This window comes from Diabrotica virgifera, chromosome 9 (genome assembly GCF_917563875.1).
Source record: "Diabrotica virgifera virgifera chromosome 9, PGI_DIABVI_V3a".
In the NCBI taxonomy this organism is placed as follows: Eukaryota; Metazoa; Arthropoda; class Insecta; order Coleoptera; family Chrysomelidae; genus Diabrotica; species Diabrotica virgifera.
This window is the reverse complement of record NC_065451.1, coordinates 52,144,501-52,164,827: the sequence shown is the minus strand read 5'-3', so window position 1 is coordinate 52,164,827 and position 20,327 is coordinate 52,144,501. Positions and strand designations below refer to the sequence as shown.

The following is a 20,327-nucleotide window of genomic DNA, read 5'->3' as shown; positions in this document are numbered from 1 at the left end:
ATATATGCAGCGTTGGGACAGAAAGGGTTAACGTACATACAATGACGGATACCACACTTTTTACGTCATGGTTGGCATTTCTTGTATTGCACCTAAACATGAAATAGCTCCTAACCAAGCCATTCCTCGGCTAAAAACTAAACCGCACCTGAGGTTTATGGAAGTAAGAGAGCTGTTCAACTAATACATTATGAAAGGATAAAACTTCAAGGTTTATCAGAAATCAAGATCCGAAGGGAATGTTCACACCAACTGAAACTGTGACTCCATCTGTGCCTGATCTTCTGTGGCTCTAAGGGAAAAGCAGAGACATTATCGGTATTTTAGGATGGAATGGATTCATGGAAGCTGTGAGAAGAGACATACCATATTCATACTATAAACTAACATTTATTATTTGTACAGAAAACTAGGAGAAATTTATCAAATGACAGCATTCTAATAAAAACTAAAGTTTTGGAATGTAAAAAGTGGGTTTTGCCAAGACCGTTAAAAATTGGCAATGTTCAACTTGCACTTTCGACCGAACGGTTGGTCTGAAAAAAAAGTAAATAGTGATATTTGTAGGTAATTTTAAGTACTTTAATTTCTATGAACAGACCATTTACTAAAAGGTAATAGTTTTCGAGATTTGAACAAAAAATCGGAAAAAAGATGAAATTTTTCGATTTTTTCGCGATTTTTTCAATGTTGCGGCAAGAAATTTTGTCCGTAAACCTCAAATTCGGATTCAGCAGCCCAAAATCCATATAAAATGAAAAAATGAGAACTACCCCAAAACTTTTCCACTAGGGAGCTCGTAGGGTACAAATTCACTGAATCAATATGCCCCAGGTCGACTCAGCCTGAATAATAGGCTATTGATTTTGTACTACAGAAAGGAACTACAACGTTAACGGGGTTTTATTATTTCATATGGTCAATGAATCTCTATATATGAAAAAACCGCGGAGTGCTACCATTTAAAGGGGTGCGTTTTTGAGAAATGGGTGAATTAGTTCCTGGGCACAGGTTACATTAGGGACAGTTCTATGCACTTTTGGTACAAACACGTCTACATAAAAATTGTTCCTGGTTAAATTTACTATCTAAATATGGCTTTTTAAAGTCAAAGATACTTTTTTTTACAAAAATATATTCAAAAGAAAAGCACAAAGAAACCCAAAAGAAAGAAATTTTGTGTTTTGTCCCATTACTTTTGTCCACGGGGATATAGGTATAGACGTTGATTCACAGAAAAAAAACTTAAATATTTTGTCTTTAAAATGATGTTTGGTATAGGTCATTATGATTTACAGTTTTCGAAATATGATTTTTCAAATTTCGCCGCTCACAGCAATTTTGGGCAACTTTCCTTGTTATTTCGCAAATATTGTTCTGTAACTTTTCTCTACGTAACTTTAGGCATATGCAATGGTACATGTAAGAGGAATAGAAATCAATTACCTTTAAAAAGTTTCACTGTATAATGTTGTACGACTTCTTTTAAAGAGGTTATCTTTTTCAAGACTATATGTTTAACGAGTTTTTATATTTTTTACGATTATTTTTTAAATTCCCATTATAACTTTTTTTTCTACATTTAGGTATATATTATATACTAAAAAAGAAAGCTAATTCTGTTTACTTTAAAATGGTGTATTATAAAAAATTCTAGGATTATTTTTGAATAAGCTATGCTTTTTCAAAATGTAATAAGTACTTGCAACGATTTTTGATTTTAGGATTATTTTTAAATTCCTCATTATAACTTTTTTATGTGATTGTGTGTTATGATTGAATCTTATTTTTTATAGGTAATACTTTGGATCCACTTGACTCGGCCGGGCAAACTTCAAAATATGGATTAATTCCAATATTTACTGTCAAAGCTCCTGCACCACAAGCTTTGCTTGAAAAAATAGCATGTAAATGTACCAAAGGATGTAAAAAACTGCGGTTATAGGAAGATAGGAATTAGTTGTTCAATATTCTGCAAAGGGTGCATGTGCATGGGTACTAATTGTGGGAACTCTAAGATAACTGAGGTGTCAGAGGAAGATATTGAAGCTAATGCTAACGAAGAGATGGACTTTGATTTTGAAAATTTTTAAATGTCAACGTTTAAATAATTTTAACTAAAGTGATATTTTCTAAGACTAATGTTTATGTAATTTTTGTAAAAGAAATAATTTTAAATAATACAGGTAAAAAATTATCAAAGAATCACTCGGTTTCCATTACATATTTAAATATAGATGATACACCATTTTAAACAACAGAAAGTAAGCCCTCTTTATTGAGCAGTATATAGTATATTCATGTACAAGAAAAAAAAGTTATAATGAGAAATTTCAAAAATAATCGTAAAAAATGTAAAAAATAATATTTTCTTATATTAGGTATTATATAATATATTATACTATATAATATAATATTATATTATATAATATTACATTATATATACTATATATAATAAAATATTATATAATAATATTATATTATTTTTATATTAGGTATATTAGAAAAATCGTTAAAAGTATAAAATCTTGAAAAACCATAATCTTTTTAAAAAAAGTCGTACAACGTTATACAGTAGACCATTTTAAAGGTAATTGATTTCTATTCGTATTACGTGTACCATTGTATATACCTAAAGTTACGTAGAAAAAAGTTACAGAGCAACATTTGCGAAATAACAAGGAAAATTGCCCAAAATTGCTGTGAGTGGCGAAATTTGAAAAATCATATTTCAAAAACTATAAATCCTAATTACCTCTACTAAATAAGATTTTAAAGAAAAAATATGCAGGTTTTTTTTTCTGTAAAGCAATGTCTATACCTATATCCTTGTGGACAAAAGTTATGGGACAAGAAACAAAATTTCTTTCTTTTGGGTTTCTTTGTGCTTTTTCTTTTGAATATATTTTTGTAAAAAAAAGTATAATTGACTTTAAAAAGTGATAATTAGATAGGAAATTTAACCAGGAACAATTTTTATGTAGATATGTTTGTACCAAAAGTGCATAGAACTCACCCTAATGTAACCTGTGCCCAGGGATTAATTCACCCATTTCTCAAAAACGCACCCCTTTAAATGGTAGCACTTCGCGGTTTTTTTATATATAGATGTCCATTGACCATATGAAATAATAAAACCCCGTTAACGTTGTAGTTCCTTTTAGCTATCTTATTTTAAATATAATCAATAGCCTATAAAATGAGTATTTTCGGTAAAACCAGGGGTAATAATAGGCGGTTGAAGCGTAGCATGGCCCTGTTACCTTCCTTGTATACCGTAGACCCTAGATATAGCAGACTATTCTGCTATAATCCCAAAGCCGCGTCGGCGGTATAAAACGGGAGACAATTATTATAAGATTTTTACGTGAAATGGATGATTGTTTCACATATAGACTGAGGTAAAACAGGGAGTTATTTTTATAATATAATAGATTTTGGAACATGATTTATCTTTTAATATATACATTTTTGTTGTTTTTAGCTAGAAGTCCAATGATTGGATATCTAAATGCAACGCTTGAAGGAATAACCGCTGTTCGAGCATTTGAAAAGCAGCCCTTACTAATTTCAGAATTCGATCAACACCTAGATCATTATACATCCACTTCTTATATGATGGCGTGTGCCATTAGGTTTTACGGCTTTATCATGGATATGGTATCAACTACATTTTTTGCTGCCATAGTAATAAAGTTTGTTTGTTTTAAGACAGGTAGGTTCTTCTTCTTTAAGTGCCGTCTCCAAATCGGAGATTGTATATCATTATCACTATCTTTACTCTATCTACCGCTGCGCTGAAGAGTTCTATAGAACTGCATTTAAACCAGTCCCTTAAATTCTTCAACCATGAAACTCTCCTTCTTCCTACAATCGTTCAGCCTTTTCTCTTTCCCTGTATTATCAGTCTTAGCATTTCATATCGCTGTCCCCTCATTACGTGTCCCAGATATTGTAACTTTCTTATTTATGTATATGTATATGTATCGGTTTTAGAACGTCTTTCGACGTTGTCCGATGCCTAACGTCCACGTCCTTCTATCATCCCATTGGCCATCTCTAAGATCCCTTGCCCTCATTGCTTTGGTTACCCCTTCTTTCCATGTCTTTTTGGGTCTTCCTCGTTTTTTGCGGTTTGGTGGTACCCACTGCATGATCTTTTTGGGCAATCTTGTGTCTTCCATTCTTTGAACATGACCATACCAAATCAATTGTTTCCTCTCAATGTCTGTTGTTAAGTAGCCATCTGTTCCAATTCGTCGTCTTACTTCCTCATTTCGAACTCTTTCCCTACGGGATATACCTAACGATCTTCTAAACACATCCATTTCTACAGCTTCTAATTTTTTTCTGTTGTTCTCGGTTATTCTCCAAGTTTCTGCTCCGTAAAGTAGGCTGCCTTTAATAAGTGTTTCATAGATATTGTATTTTCGCTGTATTCCTATTTCGGAGCTCCAAAGTATTCCATTTAGGCAGCCAATTGTTCTTCTAGCTTGTGTTACCCTTTTCTTTATTTCCTCATCGTCTTTTCCCGTTCTATCGAATATTACTCCCAGGTACGTGTATTCACTACAGGATGTGATTTGTTCATATTGGATTTGTTCTAGTTCGATATTGGATAACTCAGCTCTTATGGGTAGATATTTAGTTTTTTCCACATTAATTTCCACGCCCCACTGTTCATATTCCTCCTTTAGTTTTCTTGCCATATACTTTAGGTCGTCTTTATCATTAGCTATGATCACTTGGTCATCAGCAAATTGTAAGGTATATAAACAAACCTCTCCGAGGTCTATACCCATACCGTGCCATTTACGTTTCCACTGGTTTAGTGCTTTTGCAACATATATCTTGAACAAATTTGGTGAAATACAGCAGCCCTGGCACAGACCCTTGTTAACTATGAACTTTTTGGATAGTGTGTTGCCAATTTTTACTTGTGATGTAGAATTTTCATATAGATTTTTTAAGGCGTTGACTAGAGTGTAGCTAATGTTAGTTTCTTGTAGTGATTTCCACAATTTAGTCACAGGAACGCTGTCGTATGCTTTACGGAGGTCAACAAACATGAGATGGGTCTCTTGATTGGTTGATGATTTTTTTTCAATTAATTGTTTTAGGCAGAAGACATTATCTGTGTAAGTCCTTCCAGCGCGTAAACCAGCCTGTTCTTCTTCTTCTTGTTCCCTATACTCCATCTCAATGAGATTTCTAAGAATGCGCCCGTACACACGGCTTAGTGTACTAGTTACCGATATTCCGCTGTAATTTGAGCAATCCAGCTTATTTCCTTTTTTATGAATGGAAGAAATATAAGCTACTTTCCATAAACTGGGTGGTGTGACACCGTTTATATATTTGTTCATACACCAAGTAAGTGCTTGAAAGAGTTTATCTGTGCCACATTTTATTAATTCGGCAGGAATATTTTCTGGCCCTGGAGCTCTACCATTTTTTAGTTCATTTACAGCTTTCTTCACCATATCAACTCCCACTACTATCTCTTCGCCTTCAACGAATACTTCTGTTGGTGATTGGGTGGTATATTCGGCTCTACTTTCTGTTAGCAAACTCTGGTAGTATTCTTTCCATTTTTCTGTTGATATTAACTGAATAGAAGTAGTATTTATTTCTGTGTTCTTTATTTTGTTTAAAAATTTCCATGTCTCTGAACACTTCCTTCCGCCTATATAAGTATTGATCTCTTGGCATTTCCTATCCCACATTTCTTTTTTTGCTGCTGTTACTGCTCTTCTTGTTGTTCTTCGTAGGTCCAAATATTTGTCTTTGTCTACTTGATGTTTAGTACTTAGCCACCGTGCGTACGCTTTCTTTTTCTCTATTATTAGCTTTTGTATGTCTTCGGCCCACCATAGCTTTTTACTGTGGCGTTCGGATTTTAAACGAAGCGCTTCTTTTGCGGCTGTTAGCATACTGTCTATTATATTTTTGTACACTTCTTCCACGGATACATTTTGGATTATATCTTCTAATTTTTCATTTAGTCTTCGTTGATATAGTGTTCTCGTACTTTCATGTTGTAAGCTGTCCAGGTTGTAATTTGTTGTGTTAAAAATTTCTGTGACTTCAGGTGGTTCTTTTGTTTTCTTGGATCTAAACGGAAAAACTATTTCGGACTTTACCATAAAGTGATCCGAATCACATGATACTCCTTTATATACTCTTGTATCCATTATTTCTGATGTTGTATTTTGTTCTGTAATCACGTAATCTATGATCGATTTTACTTTATTTTACTTTCTTATTTATATCGTGTTTATTATTTTGCATTCTTTGCCCATTTCTCGCAATACTTCCGTATTCGTTTTCTTCTGTGTCGATGCATCCTTCTGTAGTACCACATTTCAAATGACTGTAGTTTATTTATGTGTTCTTGCATCAATATCCAGCTTTCAAGTTCATATTACAGTATCGAGAACACGTAGCATCTCAAAGCTCTTACTCTCAGTTCTAATCCAAGGTCTTTGTTGCAGAGAATTGTTTCCGTTTTTACATACACATTTCTTACTAATTATATCCTGGTCCTTATTTCTGTTGTTTGATCATGTTACTCTGAAATCCAAGTTCCTAGGTATTTGTATTTGTATTAATTTATCAACCTTGTCTATGGGTACATTTCCCAAAAGTATGTGTCATCTGCATATCATGTTGTTAATAGATCTTCCGTTAATTATTATTCCTCACTTTGAGATAGTAATTCTTCTTCAAAAATGGCTTCAGTATATACATTAAAGAGTAATGGAGACATAATACATCACTGCCTACCTCCTCTCCTGATTTCTATTTCTAGACTGGGTTCTTTATCTATTACAATTTGTGCTCTTTGATTGCAGTAAAGCTTTGTTATTATTCGTAAGTCTCTTTTGCTATGTTTTTTGTCTTTAGAATTTGGACTAATTTTTCGTGTCTTATTTTGATGCTTTCTCACAATCAACGTAACAAACATGCACATCTTCATTTATATCCATGCATCTTTGAGCTAAAGCAAATAACGCCTCTCTATTCCTTCTTTCAGTTTTTTTTAATTATACGACCATGTACTATTTTCAAGAATAATTTGAGGATGTGATTGATTACTGATATTGTTCTGTATTCACTGCAATAGACGATAACACAAAATGTAGAGAATAACCATTGTTTCCTGTTTTGTACACTGTGTTAAACAAGTCTACGATAATTTCTCAGGTTTTATCATTCATCAGGTTTCAGCTTTCTACGGTGATTTGGTCTGGACCTACTGCTTTATCATTTTTGCTGTTTTTTAATGCCGATTTAATTTTCTCATTTAATATATATTTAAAACCTTATCATCTTCTACTTTGACTTCCATCTGCTCTGTTCTATTGTCTTTGAACAATTCATTTATGTATTCTGTCCATCTCTTTAATTTTTTGGTAGTACTCAACACAAGTTTCCCATTTATATTGTTTAGTATACCCGGTTTTCTTTTTTTGTTGTTCTGAGTTAATTTTTTAATTTTTTTATGTCTGTTAAAACTATCATGTCTTTTCTGGTGTTCTTTTATTTCTGCGCATTGTTCTTTTAACCATTGCTATATTGCCTACTTAATTTTCGATTTTATTTGTTTATCCCCATTTTTGTACATCTGATTTATCTTTGTTTTTATGTTGACGTTTTTCTTCCATTAAATCTAAGATTTTGTCCGTCATCCATTGTTTCTTTTTGTATCTGGTTGGTGTCAGAATTTCTTTTTGACTTTTATCTATTTCTGTGTCTATTAATAATCATTTTTGTCTCCGTTTCAGTATTTTGCAGAATGTATTTTTTAACATTCATTAACTAATCGGTTATTGATTTCATCTGTCAGGCGTTGTTTTATGTTTACATCTGTTGTTATTTGCTTTATTATTTTCATTTTGAGCCTAATTTTGGTCACTACTGGGTTGTGATCTTATCCTATGTCGGCACTTGGATAGGTTTTTGCAGATATAATTGCGTTCTTGTATCTTTGTCTAATTAATAAAAATTCTATAATCTATTTGGTTTCTTATAATTCTCCCTGCTTGATCTGCTGGTCACTTCCTGGTATATAGTCTTCTCTTTGGCATTTTAAACAATATATTAGTTATGACAAAATTATTGTTTTGGCAAAACTCGATAAGCCTGTTACCCCTTTCGTTTGTGTTACTCAGACCATATCCTCCTGTACATTCTACTTTCTTGTCCCCAACCTTTGCGTTAAAATCAGGTAGGTGATTGTAACAAAACAATTAGTTTAGATTGAAGGTTAGCGGTTTTGGAAGCAAATATTTCTATGTCATTACGAATACTACATCATGTCAGTTTATATCGTGCTATGCCTTTCTCCAGCTTCCAATCACCACTTCGTCTGATTGTTCCGTAGATCCTCTTCTATGTTTCTTTCTCTCAGCTCTTTGTCTATTCCTTTTATCCATCTTTTTCTCTGTCTACTTCGTTTTCTTTTTTATTCTGGTTGCCATTTTAGTATTTCCTCTGGTAATCGTTGTTCATTCATTCTTTGTTTTGTTGTCATTCAATTCATAGGTATTCGGTTTTCTTTTTATTGACTAAAACCCATACGGGTATATCATACTATTCAATCAATTTTTAATCCATATAGTTTAAATTGTCATAATCTTGAGCCACTTTTACTTGATCGTCTGCAAACTTGAGCGTATATATCATAGTTAAGTATTTTCTATGGGAAATAAGCCACAATTTTACTAAAAAATGAATTTATTAACGTTTCAATTTTCCAAAACCCGATTTGGGCTTCGAAACGTTATAGTCTAAGAGCTAGAGGCGAGAAATCATCGTCATAAGTAATATGGAGTTTGGCATGTTAAATGTGTCTATTGTATGTTGATAATTATGATCCCTTTCAGGCTGACACCTCAGTGGATATAGGGAGTAACAATAAGGGATGTAAGGGGAAAGTTAACGCAGTCATTAAAGGTTTTCACCTCCTATTTTGTTAAACCTCCATCGATTTACATGAAAATTGGTGAGTAGTTAGAGCATACCTCAAGAAATAAAACTGATATGGTGCCAACGTGCGCTTTTACCCTGGGGGTGGATGCCACCCCTTCTCAGAGGTGAAAACTATTTTATTAAAAATAACCCTACTAATCGATAGAGGGACAAATTTTAAGCAAAATTTATTACCTCTAATTATTAAAATAAATCAATACTTTTTGAGTTATTAAAGATCAAAAATTTGAATTTTTCGTGAAATAAATGCATGATGTAAAGCGGTTTTTCGTAAATAATTCAATATCAAAATAGTTATGATTACCAAAATTTAAGATAATAAAAAATAAAAGAGATTTCTTATTCGAAAAACCTTTGAGAATTAATAAAAAGTGACTTATAGGTGATGGAACGTATATTTTTTTTCGGCTAGTACCCAAATCTATGTATTCAAGCTAAAATAACGGGAAAAACGGTGCATTTTATAAAATATATTTACTGAAAACTTGTCAAAGTACTTAGAAATATGTATCAAATGAGCTCCCGGAAAAGTTGATACCATTAAACATTATGCTACAAACATTTTTCAAAGTTTAGGCTCCAAAAATTTGGAGCTTAATTATTATATTATTTATATAAGTTTTTAAAATTGTTTTAAGACATTTATATAAAATATAGCAAAAATGTATTTGAATATTATGTCAAATGTGCCCATTATTGGACACCCTCAGTTTCTGTACATATTCAGTTTATACAGGGGCGGATCTAGACCAAAAAAAGTGGGGGGCAAGGGAACACAACCGGTGAATAAACAAGATAACGTGCCTTTTTAATGAAAATTATAGTACAAAAGTACTGTAAAAACTGAAGGGGGGCAGCTGCCCCCCTGCCCCTGGCTAGAACCGCCACTAAGTTTATATCGATAGAAAAAATTCGATTAAATATCGAAATAATATAAAAATAATATTTTAGTAACATACATATTATTTCAAAAATATATTACTTACATATAAACTGTAAAAGAATTCAAATATCAAATAAATAAATATTACTTATTAATTTTAATATAAGTAATGTTAAATGGCAGGTTACAAATTTTTGGTGCTGTCTACCCAATGATTTATGTATTATGTATATTATATTGTATAATATACAGTGTGTCTACTTAAGTTGGACACATATATTACGGGACACTTTTTTATTTTTAATGTTACAAAATAAAGTTATAATTCATAAAAATTCTGCATCGTCTAAAACCTACGATTCAATCATCAGATAGCAAATTTTATCTATATTATAGGAGGTATTTTGAAAAATATGAATTTCGCTCAAGATTAAAGTACCTTTTTTCACACTGTTGTAAATTATTGTTACTACGAAAAATTGTTTGGAATTAAAAACTGTGATCTAATATATGCAATGGTTGTTATTATTATAATTAAATAATTATTATAACAATGTAACTAATATCTATATTCTTCTAATAAAAAGAAAATATTTAATTTTTTTTTCTCAAATTAGAGATACCTACCAATCATCATTTTCATTTATAACTCTTTTATTATTAATTTTACGAACAAAAATTATTCTTCATAAAAAGATCTGCACGGTCTAAAATCCAAGATGCAATCATAAACATAAGATTATATAAAATTGTATCGATTTTAGTCAATGTGTAAAAAATATGAATTTCGCTCAAGAAATTCGCTCGGTAAAGTGCCTTTACAGCTCACAATATTTAAATATTAGGATATAATTACACATTAAACATAATTTTTAATTCTAAACAACTTTTCATAATAGCAATTTTCCATATTAGGAATTTAAATACATAAAAAACAAAGTTTTCGTTATAATAATGCTCGCATTTTTAAATTGTTATATTTAAATTGTAATAAAACGAACTTGATAATAAATTATAATCCTAACTTCATTCCCGAAATTCCTTTAAAAATTATTCTGTTAACAAATTTTTGAAAATAAATATATAAATAGCGTATGTTTCAATTTTCACTTTTTCCTAAAAACTCGAAACGGTTCTCTTATTTTCATCATCACTTGCTTAGCTTTGATGTTATAAACTTCATCTGGAGCTCACTTGATAGGTATTCTTGAGTACTGTGACAAGTGTTCAGTAAATATATTTTATAAAATGCACCGTTTTCCCTTTATTTGAGCTTGAATACTTAGATTTGGGTACTAGCCGAAAAAAATATATATTCCATCACCTATAACTCACTTTTTATTAATTCTCAAAGGTTTTTCGAATAACAAATCTCTTTTATTTTTTATTTTCTTCAATTTTGGTAATCATAACTATTTTTATAAAGCTTACAGTTTTTGAATTATTCACGAAAAACCGCTTTATATCATGTATATATTTCACGAAAAATTCAAATCTTTGATCTTTAATAACTCAAAAAGTATTGATTTATTTTAAAAATTAAAAGTAACAAATGTTGCTTAAAATTTGTCCCTCTATCGATTAGTGGGGTTATTTTTAATAAAATAGTTTTCACCCCCGAGAAGGGGTGGCATCCACCCCCAGAGTAAAAGCGCACGTTGGCACCATATCAGTTTTTTTTTCTTGAGTTATGCTCTAACTACTCACCAATTTTCATGCAAATCGATGGAGGTTTAACAAAATAGAAGGTGAAAACATTTAATGACTGCACCAACTTTCCCCTTTCATCCCTTATTGCTACTTCCTGTATCCACTGAGGTGTCAGCCTGAAAGGGGTCATAATTATCAATATACAATAGACACATTTCACATGCCAAACTCCATATTACTTATGACGATGATTTCTCGCCTCTAGCTCTCCGTCTATTAATAAATTCATTTTTTAGTAAAATTGTGGCTTATTTTCCATAGAAAATACTTAATTATAAAAATTCCACAAGGAAATAGCTTCAGAACAATATATCATAGTGTTAGCGAATGGTATCTCCGTTGTTATACATTTTTTGCCATCTATTTAAAGAACTTTTGAGGTATATTTTTGATAAAGTGGGGAACAGATTACATCTACGCTTCACTCCATTTGATGCTACAAAACCTATTTTAATCCATACCATCATCACTGGCGTTAAAACTCTTCATGAATCTTTGCCGCGTTTACTCCCACATAACAATGATGTATGATGCTCGCATCATGTTGAAAGCATATACTACCAACATTCGTCGGAGTATATTCTTTTTAGTGTATACGTAGTACAAGCATAGCATGTACCTTAAAAAACATTCTAAATTTCATGTTCTTTGCACATACTTCAAAGAATATTCTCGTACCGAATATACTGAGTACATTCGTGTACGTAGTATGTCGGAATATTAGTAAAAGTTTATTCTTAGAATATACCTTTATCGAATATTCTTAGCACATACTTATAAGTATATAGATACTTTTAAAATATCTTAAAAATAATATGTATGTATAAGAAGTATAATATTAGCCTTACAGATTATCAACTTGGTTATTTTTTAGAATAATTAATAAAATTTATGTATGGAGGTAGTATTGGAAGAATTTCATTTCAAAATTGTTTGTATGGTAAAAAAGTATTTCAAGCATTAATTGTATTAACGTTTATTACTAAAAATTCGTTTGTATAATGGAAATGACTTTACAATTTCGAGTTTATTATGAGTATTTTTACATCGTTGGAATTTCAATTTAGGTACATTCAATTCAATATGGGTCATTACAGAACCAAAACGTTCCAAAACCCACAACCAAAAGCTTTGGTGTTGCCAACCGTCGAGTAAGCTTCTTCCGTCAACTTACCTTAAAAATTCCCACTTTTATAAAAAAAATTCCCTCCGTTTTACAAAATCTGAGAAGATATGTTTAATTATTTTCAAATATTTTGATTTTTTTAATATTTTACAATTTGGACTGGAACAATAAATTCCCGTTTGAGTCAACTTTTTTCCCTTTATCACCTTTTAAGTTGAAAATTCCCGCAAAAAGGAAAATTTCCCTCCGTTTGGCAACACTAACCACCGATGTTGTTATTCCACAATACATATCCCCCGTCTTATTCTGACCATTTCTTACCTGAATGGATCAGGGATAGGAAACAGCGGTAAAATATGAAAACGAAAACAGGCATTATTTGGATGGATAAGGATGAAGACGAATGATAAAGTACTAGGACTAAAGAACATACATAATTTCTAAGTATATAAATAGAAGGTTTATAGCACGTCCTTGGAATGTTCTAAAAAGTATGTTCTTGGTATATACTGAAAAGAAGTGCGGTAGTACATTCTAAGTATATACATAGAACGTTTAAGTACTGTAATATAGTATATACTCAGTATATGCTCTGCACATTCGCAATGGTAATTACGCATATTCTCAGTATATACTTTTTCTGAAAAGTATGTTCTATGAATCTACTAAGAACATGAAATTGTTATTTGGGCTATTGCCTGCCATGCTTTGTCGGTTTTATGCCACTATTTACCATTGTCTTACTTTCATCTTTTTTCAGATCTCCTCTGACTGCCTATTTCCACCTTCTTCTAGGCCGTCCTACAGAACCTCTCCCATCTGGCCTTTCCCAAAAAACGATTTCGAAAGGCGATTGTTGTTACTGCGTATAACATGCCCTACTCATCCGAGCCTATGGATCTTCATCGAAAGTTCTTTAACTTACTAGCCTTTCGTTTTTAATAGGTTTGTTCTAGCATCAGTTTCAAACGGTTTGAAACCATCAGCGAATAGTGGACCAGCACGAGCAGAGGGGATAGCACTGGTGACTGTATTATGTTCTCTCACTGGCCAACTGTTTGCTGACGGTTTCTGACTAGTTTGACTGTTTGCTAGAACAAACGTAATATTACGCAAATTATATTATTAATGAATATTTAGCTGTATATTACGTTTTAGATGCTCAAGCTGGTGACGTTGGATTAGCAATAACTCAGGCTATGTTACTTACGGGTTTTCTACAATATGTTATTAGGCAATATACCGAAATAGAAAATAACATGACAGGTATAGAAAGAGTTTTAGAATATACCGACATTGAATCTGAAGATAAATTGCAAGGACGTACGTTGAAAAATTGGCCATCGTTTGGAGAAATAAAGTACGAAAACGTCTCTTTAGTTTACAACTCATCGGAACAAAGAGTATTAAAAAATATTAGGTAACTGTCTTATCTTATTTCTAAGGATTTGATTTTCTCCTTGTTATAACATTTTGTTCCTTAACCCTTAAGTACTAACATCTTAAATCAATGGCGCAAACACTAACTAACCGCCTGACAGATAGTCCAGTCGGGTTAGACGAATAATAGGCCTAACCTTGCATTAGGAGCTGCCCCAAATTTTATTTTTCTATTCTTTAGGGGGGGGGCAATAGTAGTGTAAATTTAAAATCTAGACTGAATGCTGCCGTTGCGTTAGCCGCCATCTTGATTTTAAACGAGAACCGTTTTTGCTCAATATCTCCGCCATTTTCAACTTTTCGTCAAAAATTATAACAACCAAAATTGTTGAAAATGTAATTTTCTATCATTTCTATTTTTACAATTCTTTCGTGCCATCGATATTTTCCGAGGTATAGCGGAAAATAGTGACAGTTATATATAAATAGAGCATAATTATTTAATTATCTCGTTTATTGTTAGTTTTAGGACAAAAATGTTTCTATACAAAAATAGAGAGAATTGAATTCTACACAATTTTAGTTTCTTTCATTTTTTATCTAAAGTTAATATTTAAGGTAGTATGTATGCGATAATGGCGCGAGAGTAAGACCTGATTGATTTTGTAGCAATTGTTTTTGTTCAATATCTACGCCATTTTCAACTTAAATTGTTCCAAATATGATTTCCTACAATTTCTTTTTAACAATTTTTTTCATGCAGTTGATATTTTCCGAGTTAAGTGGGAAAATAGTAAAAAGTGGTGGGGGGAGCATAATTACTGAATTGAATCTTTTTTCCGAGCTGCCCCAAATTTTATAATTCTCCTTTAGGGGAGATCAATAGTAGTGTAAATTTAAAATCTCGACTGAATTTCGCGGTTGCATTAGCGGCCATATTGATTTTAAAGGAGAACCGTTGTTGCCTAATATCTCCGCCATTTTCAACTTTTCGACAAAAACGGTAGGAACTAAAATTGTTCGAAACGCAATTTCCTACAATTTCTTTTCCACAATTTTTTTATGCGATCAATATTCTCCGAGTTGAGGAGGAAAATAATGGAAGCGAAGGGGAAGAATAATTATTGAATTGTCTCATTTATTATTAACTTTACGACATAATTGTAGAGAAACAAAATTAAAGAGAATTATATTTTATACAATTTTTGAAACTTCCAATGAAACACCAACCAAACTAAGTACATAAAAGACATAAATAATAACTTATATTCATTGAGTTCACTTAATTTTTCTAAGTAGCTGGTTTTATTGGTTGAATTTGTCTGTCGATAATTCAGTTTCATGTCAGCTAACATATTTTAGTATTTCAACAATTTCTTTTTAATTTTGGACCCCGTTGGGGGGAGTTTTCCCATTTCCCCCCCTCTTAGACCCGCCACTGGTTCTCTCGAAAAATTGTAGTAAATCGTAATTGCAACAATTTCAGTCCTTACACTTTTTGTCGAAAAGTTGAAAATGGAGAAGATATTGAACAAAAAAAATTGATTTAAAATCAATCGGGTCTTACGCTCCCGCCTTTAGCACATACGTACTACCTTAAATATTGATTTTATCAAAAAAATGAAAGAACAAAATTGTACAAAATTTAATTCTCTTTATTTTTGTATAGGTTAAAATTTGTTGTAAAAGTAATAATAAACGAGATAATTCAATAAATCAATAATTATGCTTTAACTGTCACTGTGTTCCCCATACTTCGGAAAATATGGACCGCAAAAAAAATTATAATACACGAAATTATAGAAAATCGCATTTTCAACAATTTCAGTTTGTATATTTTTTGTCGAAAAGTTGAAAATGGCGGTGATATTAAGCAAAAACGGTTCTCGTTTAAAATCAAGATGGCGGCTAACGCAACGGTTAAATTCAGTCGAGATTTTAAATTTATACTACTATTGACCCCCCCTAAAGATTAGAAAAGTAAAATTTGGGGCAGCTTCTTATGCAAGGTCAAATGGTATCCCGACTGGGCTAAGACGGGTTTCACATTTTACTGGTTATTTTTCTTTTGTTAAATATTATAATGCTAAAAATATTTCGATGACTTACTGAAAGTATTACTTATCTAAAAAATACAATAATTGATCCAGTTTTTCTGTATTTATTAAAATACAAAAAGATTATAACAAGAATGGAAGGATTGTTTGTGTGACTTTTTATTCCTGAAAAAAAGTGTGATAAAAATAAAACAAATTAAAGAATCTTGATAAAAATTTATAATCAAGTTAAACAAAGAGTAGTAAACATGAAAATAAATATCTAAAATTTTAAAAAATATTAAAACAAAAAAAAACTGACAGGCACTAAAATTTGTACAGTGTAGCAATGGTAGTCAGTGGCAACATTTTCATCACAAATTGACACCACTTCGCTTATGTCATCTTCTACCTCATCAAATCATTTCAAAAGAGTTTCCTCATAGTCTTTGTACCCTTATTTAAACTTTTTGGCGAACTGGGGCACATTAGGTTTAATGACGAACTGGGCACAAACACTAACACCCCGACTATCAGACGTAAATCACACTTTGAGTCTAAATATCTTTCGAATAACAACCTGCATCAAATTGCCGAATTCAATACTAGTGGTAGGGGAGCAAAGTATGCTAAATGTGCAGTCACTCGAGCGCTTTGGGGACCTATTGGGTTGTAAAGAGTAGGTCCTAAAACCAAAAAAAGTTAAGTAATGTTTTCCATTTTAGTGGGCGCTTGCCATTTTTTAATTTAACTTTCCATTTTCAACAATTGTTTTTTCCGATTATAACGCCATCTGTGCATAATTCGAAAAAATGTTTCGAATAAAAGTTTCTTATTTTTTCATACGGAATCAAAATCTGCAATAAAAAGTGGGGGCTCTTATTAAAGAATTTAAAGTAACCCCCCACCCCACCCCCGTGGGGGGTCGTGTTTGGTACCATTCGATAGATTTTTCAAAAATATTAAATAAGTATATTTTACAGTTTTTCGATCTGATATTCATTTCGCGAAATATCGCGGTATTCGTATTTAAAATATTAAATTTACCCCCCACCCCTCTCCGTGGGAAGTCGTCTCCGTATCATTCGATAGATTTTCAAAAAAATTGAGCACGTACTTTTTAGTTTTTCGATCTGTCATCCATTTCGAGAAATATTCGCTTTTTTCTTGTGAAACTTTGGGACTCCCCCATTTCCTTACGCCCGGCTCAAATCGTCAGATTTTTGAAATATATACTCTTTCGCATGTACTCAACTTACCTTATCTTAATCTGACAATTTCGAGTTTTTTTAAGGATAGATTTTGTTTTTCGGGCCCCCCTTAACGAACGCCCCTGTGTTAAAAGCCAATATATGGTAGAGGTACATCTGCAGGGTACCAGGTTTCTCTCCATATGATAATCTGACGCGCTCGAGTAACTGCAAAAATCCCCGCTTGGGCTCCCCTACCATAGTAAATAACAACCCAACTTGAAAAGTCATAAACGGATGACCTTCAAATTTTTCTAGGAAGGGAAATATCCCACTTTCAACAAACGATGCCGTCTGAGAGACTTAAGGTAGTACTTAAGGGTTAATAACATTGCCTTAAAAATCTAATTGTGTTGTAATATCTTATATGAATAGTATACAATAGAAAACATAATCTACACAAATGCCTTAACATAGGAACAAAATGTACCTACTCCTTATTCTTTAGATTAATTTCTCTTTCGGAGGATGGAAATCATCGTTTATTAGCCGTATTTCCAGGGTACCCCGTCAAAATAGCCCCGTCAAAAAAGCTCCGACAAAATAGCCCCGACATAATATCCCGCACACAAAATAGCTCCGACAAAATAGCCTGCAGACAAAATCGCCGCGGAATAATAGCCCGCCGACAAAATAGCCCCGACAAAATAGCCCCGACAAAATAGCCCCGGAAAAAAGCTCCCTTCAGAATTCATCATGAAATAATTCCTTAAAAATACATTTTTTCGGAAATGGTAATTACCCTCTATTCAGATGTTTATCTTAACCACATTAAATAAAAATTGTCTTTTCAGAGAACTCGAGTCCTGTCTTTCCTGCCTCTTGGAAATTTGAACAATAAAGTTAAGCAAAAATCAATGTTAATTTATGATATAAACATTTTTTTCTGTTTTCGGGCAACAGTAAAATGCATTTTAAATTAAATAAATTAAATACATTCTTCCTTTTTGTCAAATAATTTAAATTAAAAAAAAGTTTTTGGACACCTTGTATAAATAATTATGTAATTGTTTATAAGAGGCTGTTTTAGCCGGGGCTATTTTAGCCGGGGCTGTTTTGACCGGGGCTATTTTGTGTGCGGGCTATTTTGTCGGGGCTATTTTGTGTGCGGGCTATTTTGTCGAGGCTATTTTGTGTTGAGGCTATTTTGACGGGGCTTTTTTGACGGGGCTGTTTTGACCGGGCTATTTTGACGGGTCACGTATTTCCAGAGCTTCACCGAACTGCAACCAAACCACCTTTAGATTTCTAGGCAAGTTACTCTACGTATGTCCTGGTTTCTGTTTCCTTATAAATACAAGGTGTCCAGAAACTGTCAACAAATGAAGACTGAAGATTCCTCAGATAATTTTAAGACAATTTAACCCAATTCACCTAGTCCGACAATGCTTCCTAATGGAGCTAGAGCTATTTGAAGATGGCTTCTGGTAATTAGTTTTTCTTAAATACCTCCAGAACGCTTCTATTTAGAACAACGAAAATTGGTACGCATATTTACCTTACAGAGATAAATCTATTTTGGGGAGGGAAACGGTTATTTTTATCGCATAACTTTTTGTCTTTAATTTTTAAGCATTTTTGACTGTCGATTATTAAATTGTGAGGTATTCTAGAAATAACCGGGACTCTTGTGTTAAGTCGATAGAATACACCGTTTTCTAAAAAAATAAATTTGAAAATTTTTCGTTTTTTGAATTAAAAAAAAATGTTTTTAAAAATATTTAGAAAAACGAAAACTGGTACGTTTATTTATATTCCAGAGATGAATCGATTTTGTTAATTGCGAATTTCTAGTACCGGTCATATGCGTCCATTTTGGGTAGATAAACGCGGTCATTGTATCGCATACCTTTTTGTCTTTAATTTTTAAGCATTTTTGACACTAGAATATTAAATTATGAGGTATTCTAGTACTAACAGTTACTCTTGATGTTGTTGTAAAAATATACCTTTTTTTGAATTTTTGTTTTAATTTTTTTTTTTTCAAATTCAAATAACGAAAAATATTCAAATCGATTTTTCTAGAAAACAGTGTATCATATCAACTTAAAACAAAAGTACCTTTTAGTACTAAAACATCTCACAATTTAATAATCCAGAGTCAAAAATGTCTAAAAGTTAAAGATAAAAAAGCTATGCGATAAAATAGCCGTTTCCCTACCCAAAACGGACGCCTATGACAGGTATTAGAAATTAGCAATGGATGGAATCGATTTATCTCTAGAAGATAAATAAGCGCACCAAATTTTGTTTTTCTAAATAGAAGCGTTCTGGAGGTATTCAAGAAAAACTAATTACAAGATGCCATTTTCAAAGAGCTCTAGCTCCCTTAGAAAGCATTTTCGGACTAGGTGAGTTTAGTTAAATTGGCTTAAAATTATCTGAGGAATCTCCTGTCTTCGTTTGTCAGAGTTGAGTATTTGCTTGCATATCCTATCCATACGTGATGCACATTTCTTCTCGCCGACTATAATATGATCCAAATATTAAGGTTTTCTGAGTTTAGTAATTTTTACTCATTTTTACTCCTTTTTTATACTATTTTATACTACAATTTTATACTATACAATCCTTTTGACAATGATTTGTAAAATTTTCTCGCTTGCGTATTTATCTTTTTTACCATTTTTTTGTGTCCACTCAGGTGAATGCTGATTTGAATCCTGAGTGAAGTGATGGATAAATTTTTGATCCATCGATGCAAATACTCTGAATTATTTTGATGAAAAATTTTCTAATAGCGCATATATTCATCAGTTGAGTGTGAGAAAACTTGGCACCAATTTGGAAAACAGTTTTTCCATATCCAAATGTTTATGTATAATAGTCAAAACTTTATCCTTTGATAACTTTGTTGTGACAGATGTTTCTTGTTATTTCACTTTGCTGCTTTCCATAATAAGTTTTAGAATTTTTTCGGTGCTTTCGGAAATAACTGCAGCATTTAG

The 20,327-nt window shown here is 32.1% G+C and overlaps 1 protein-coding gene across 1 annotated transcript in view; it reads left to right on the top strand.

Moving 5' to 3' along the window:
- Nucleotides 1-20,327, top strand: part of LOC114327199 (ATP-binding cassette sub-family C member 4) — a 194,685-nt gene that overhangs the window by 153,833 nt on the left and 20,525 nt on the right. The window contains exons 10-11 of the mRNA XM_050660972.1: nucleotides 3,485-3,715; nucleotides 13,872-14,133. Of these exons, the coding sequence (XP_050516929.1) occupies nucleotides 3,485-3,715; nucleotides 13,872-14,133 (493 nt within the window). The remainder of the gene's footprint in view (nucleotides 1-3,484; nucleotides 3,716-13,871; nucleotides 14,134-20,327) is intronic.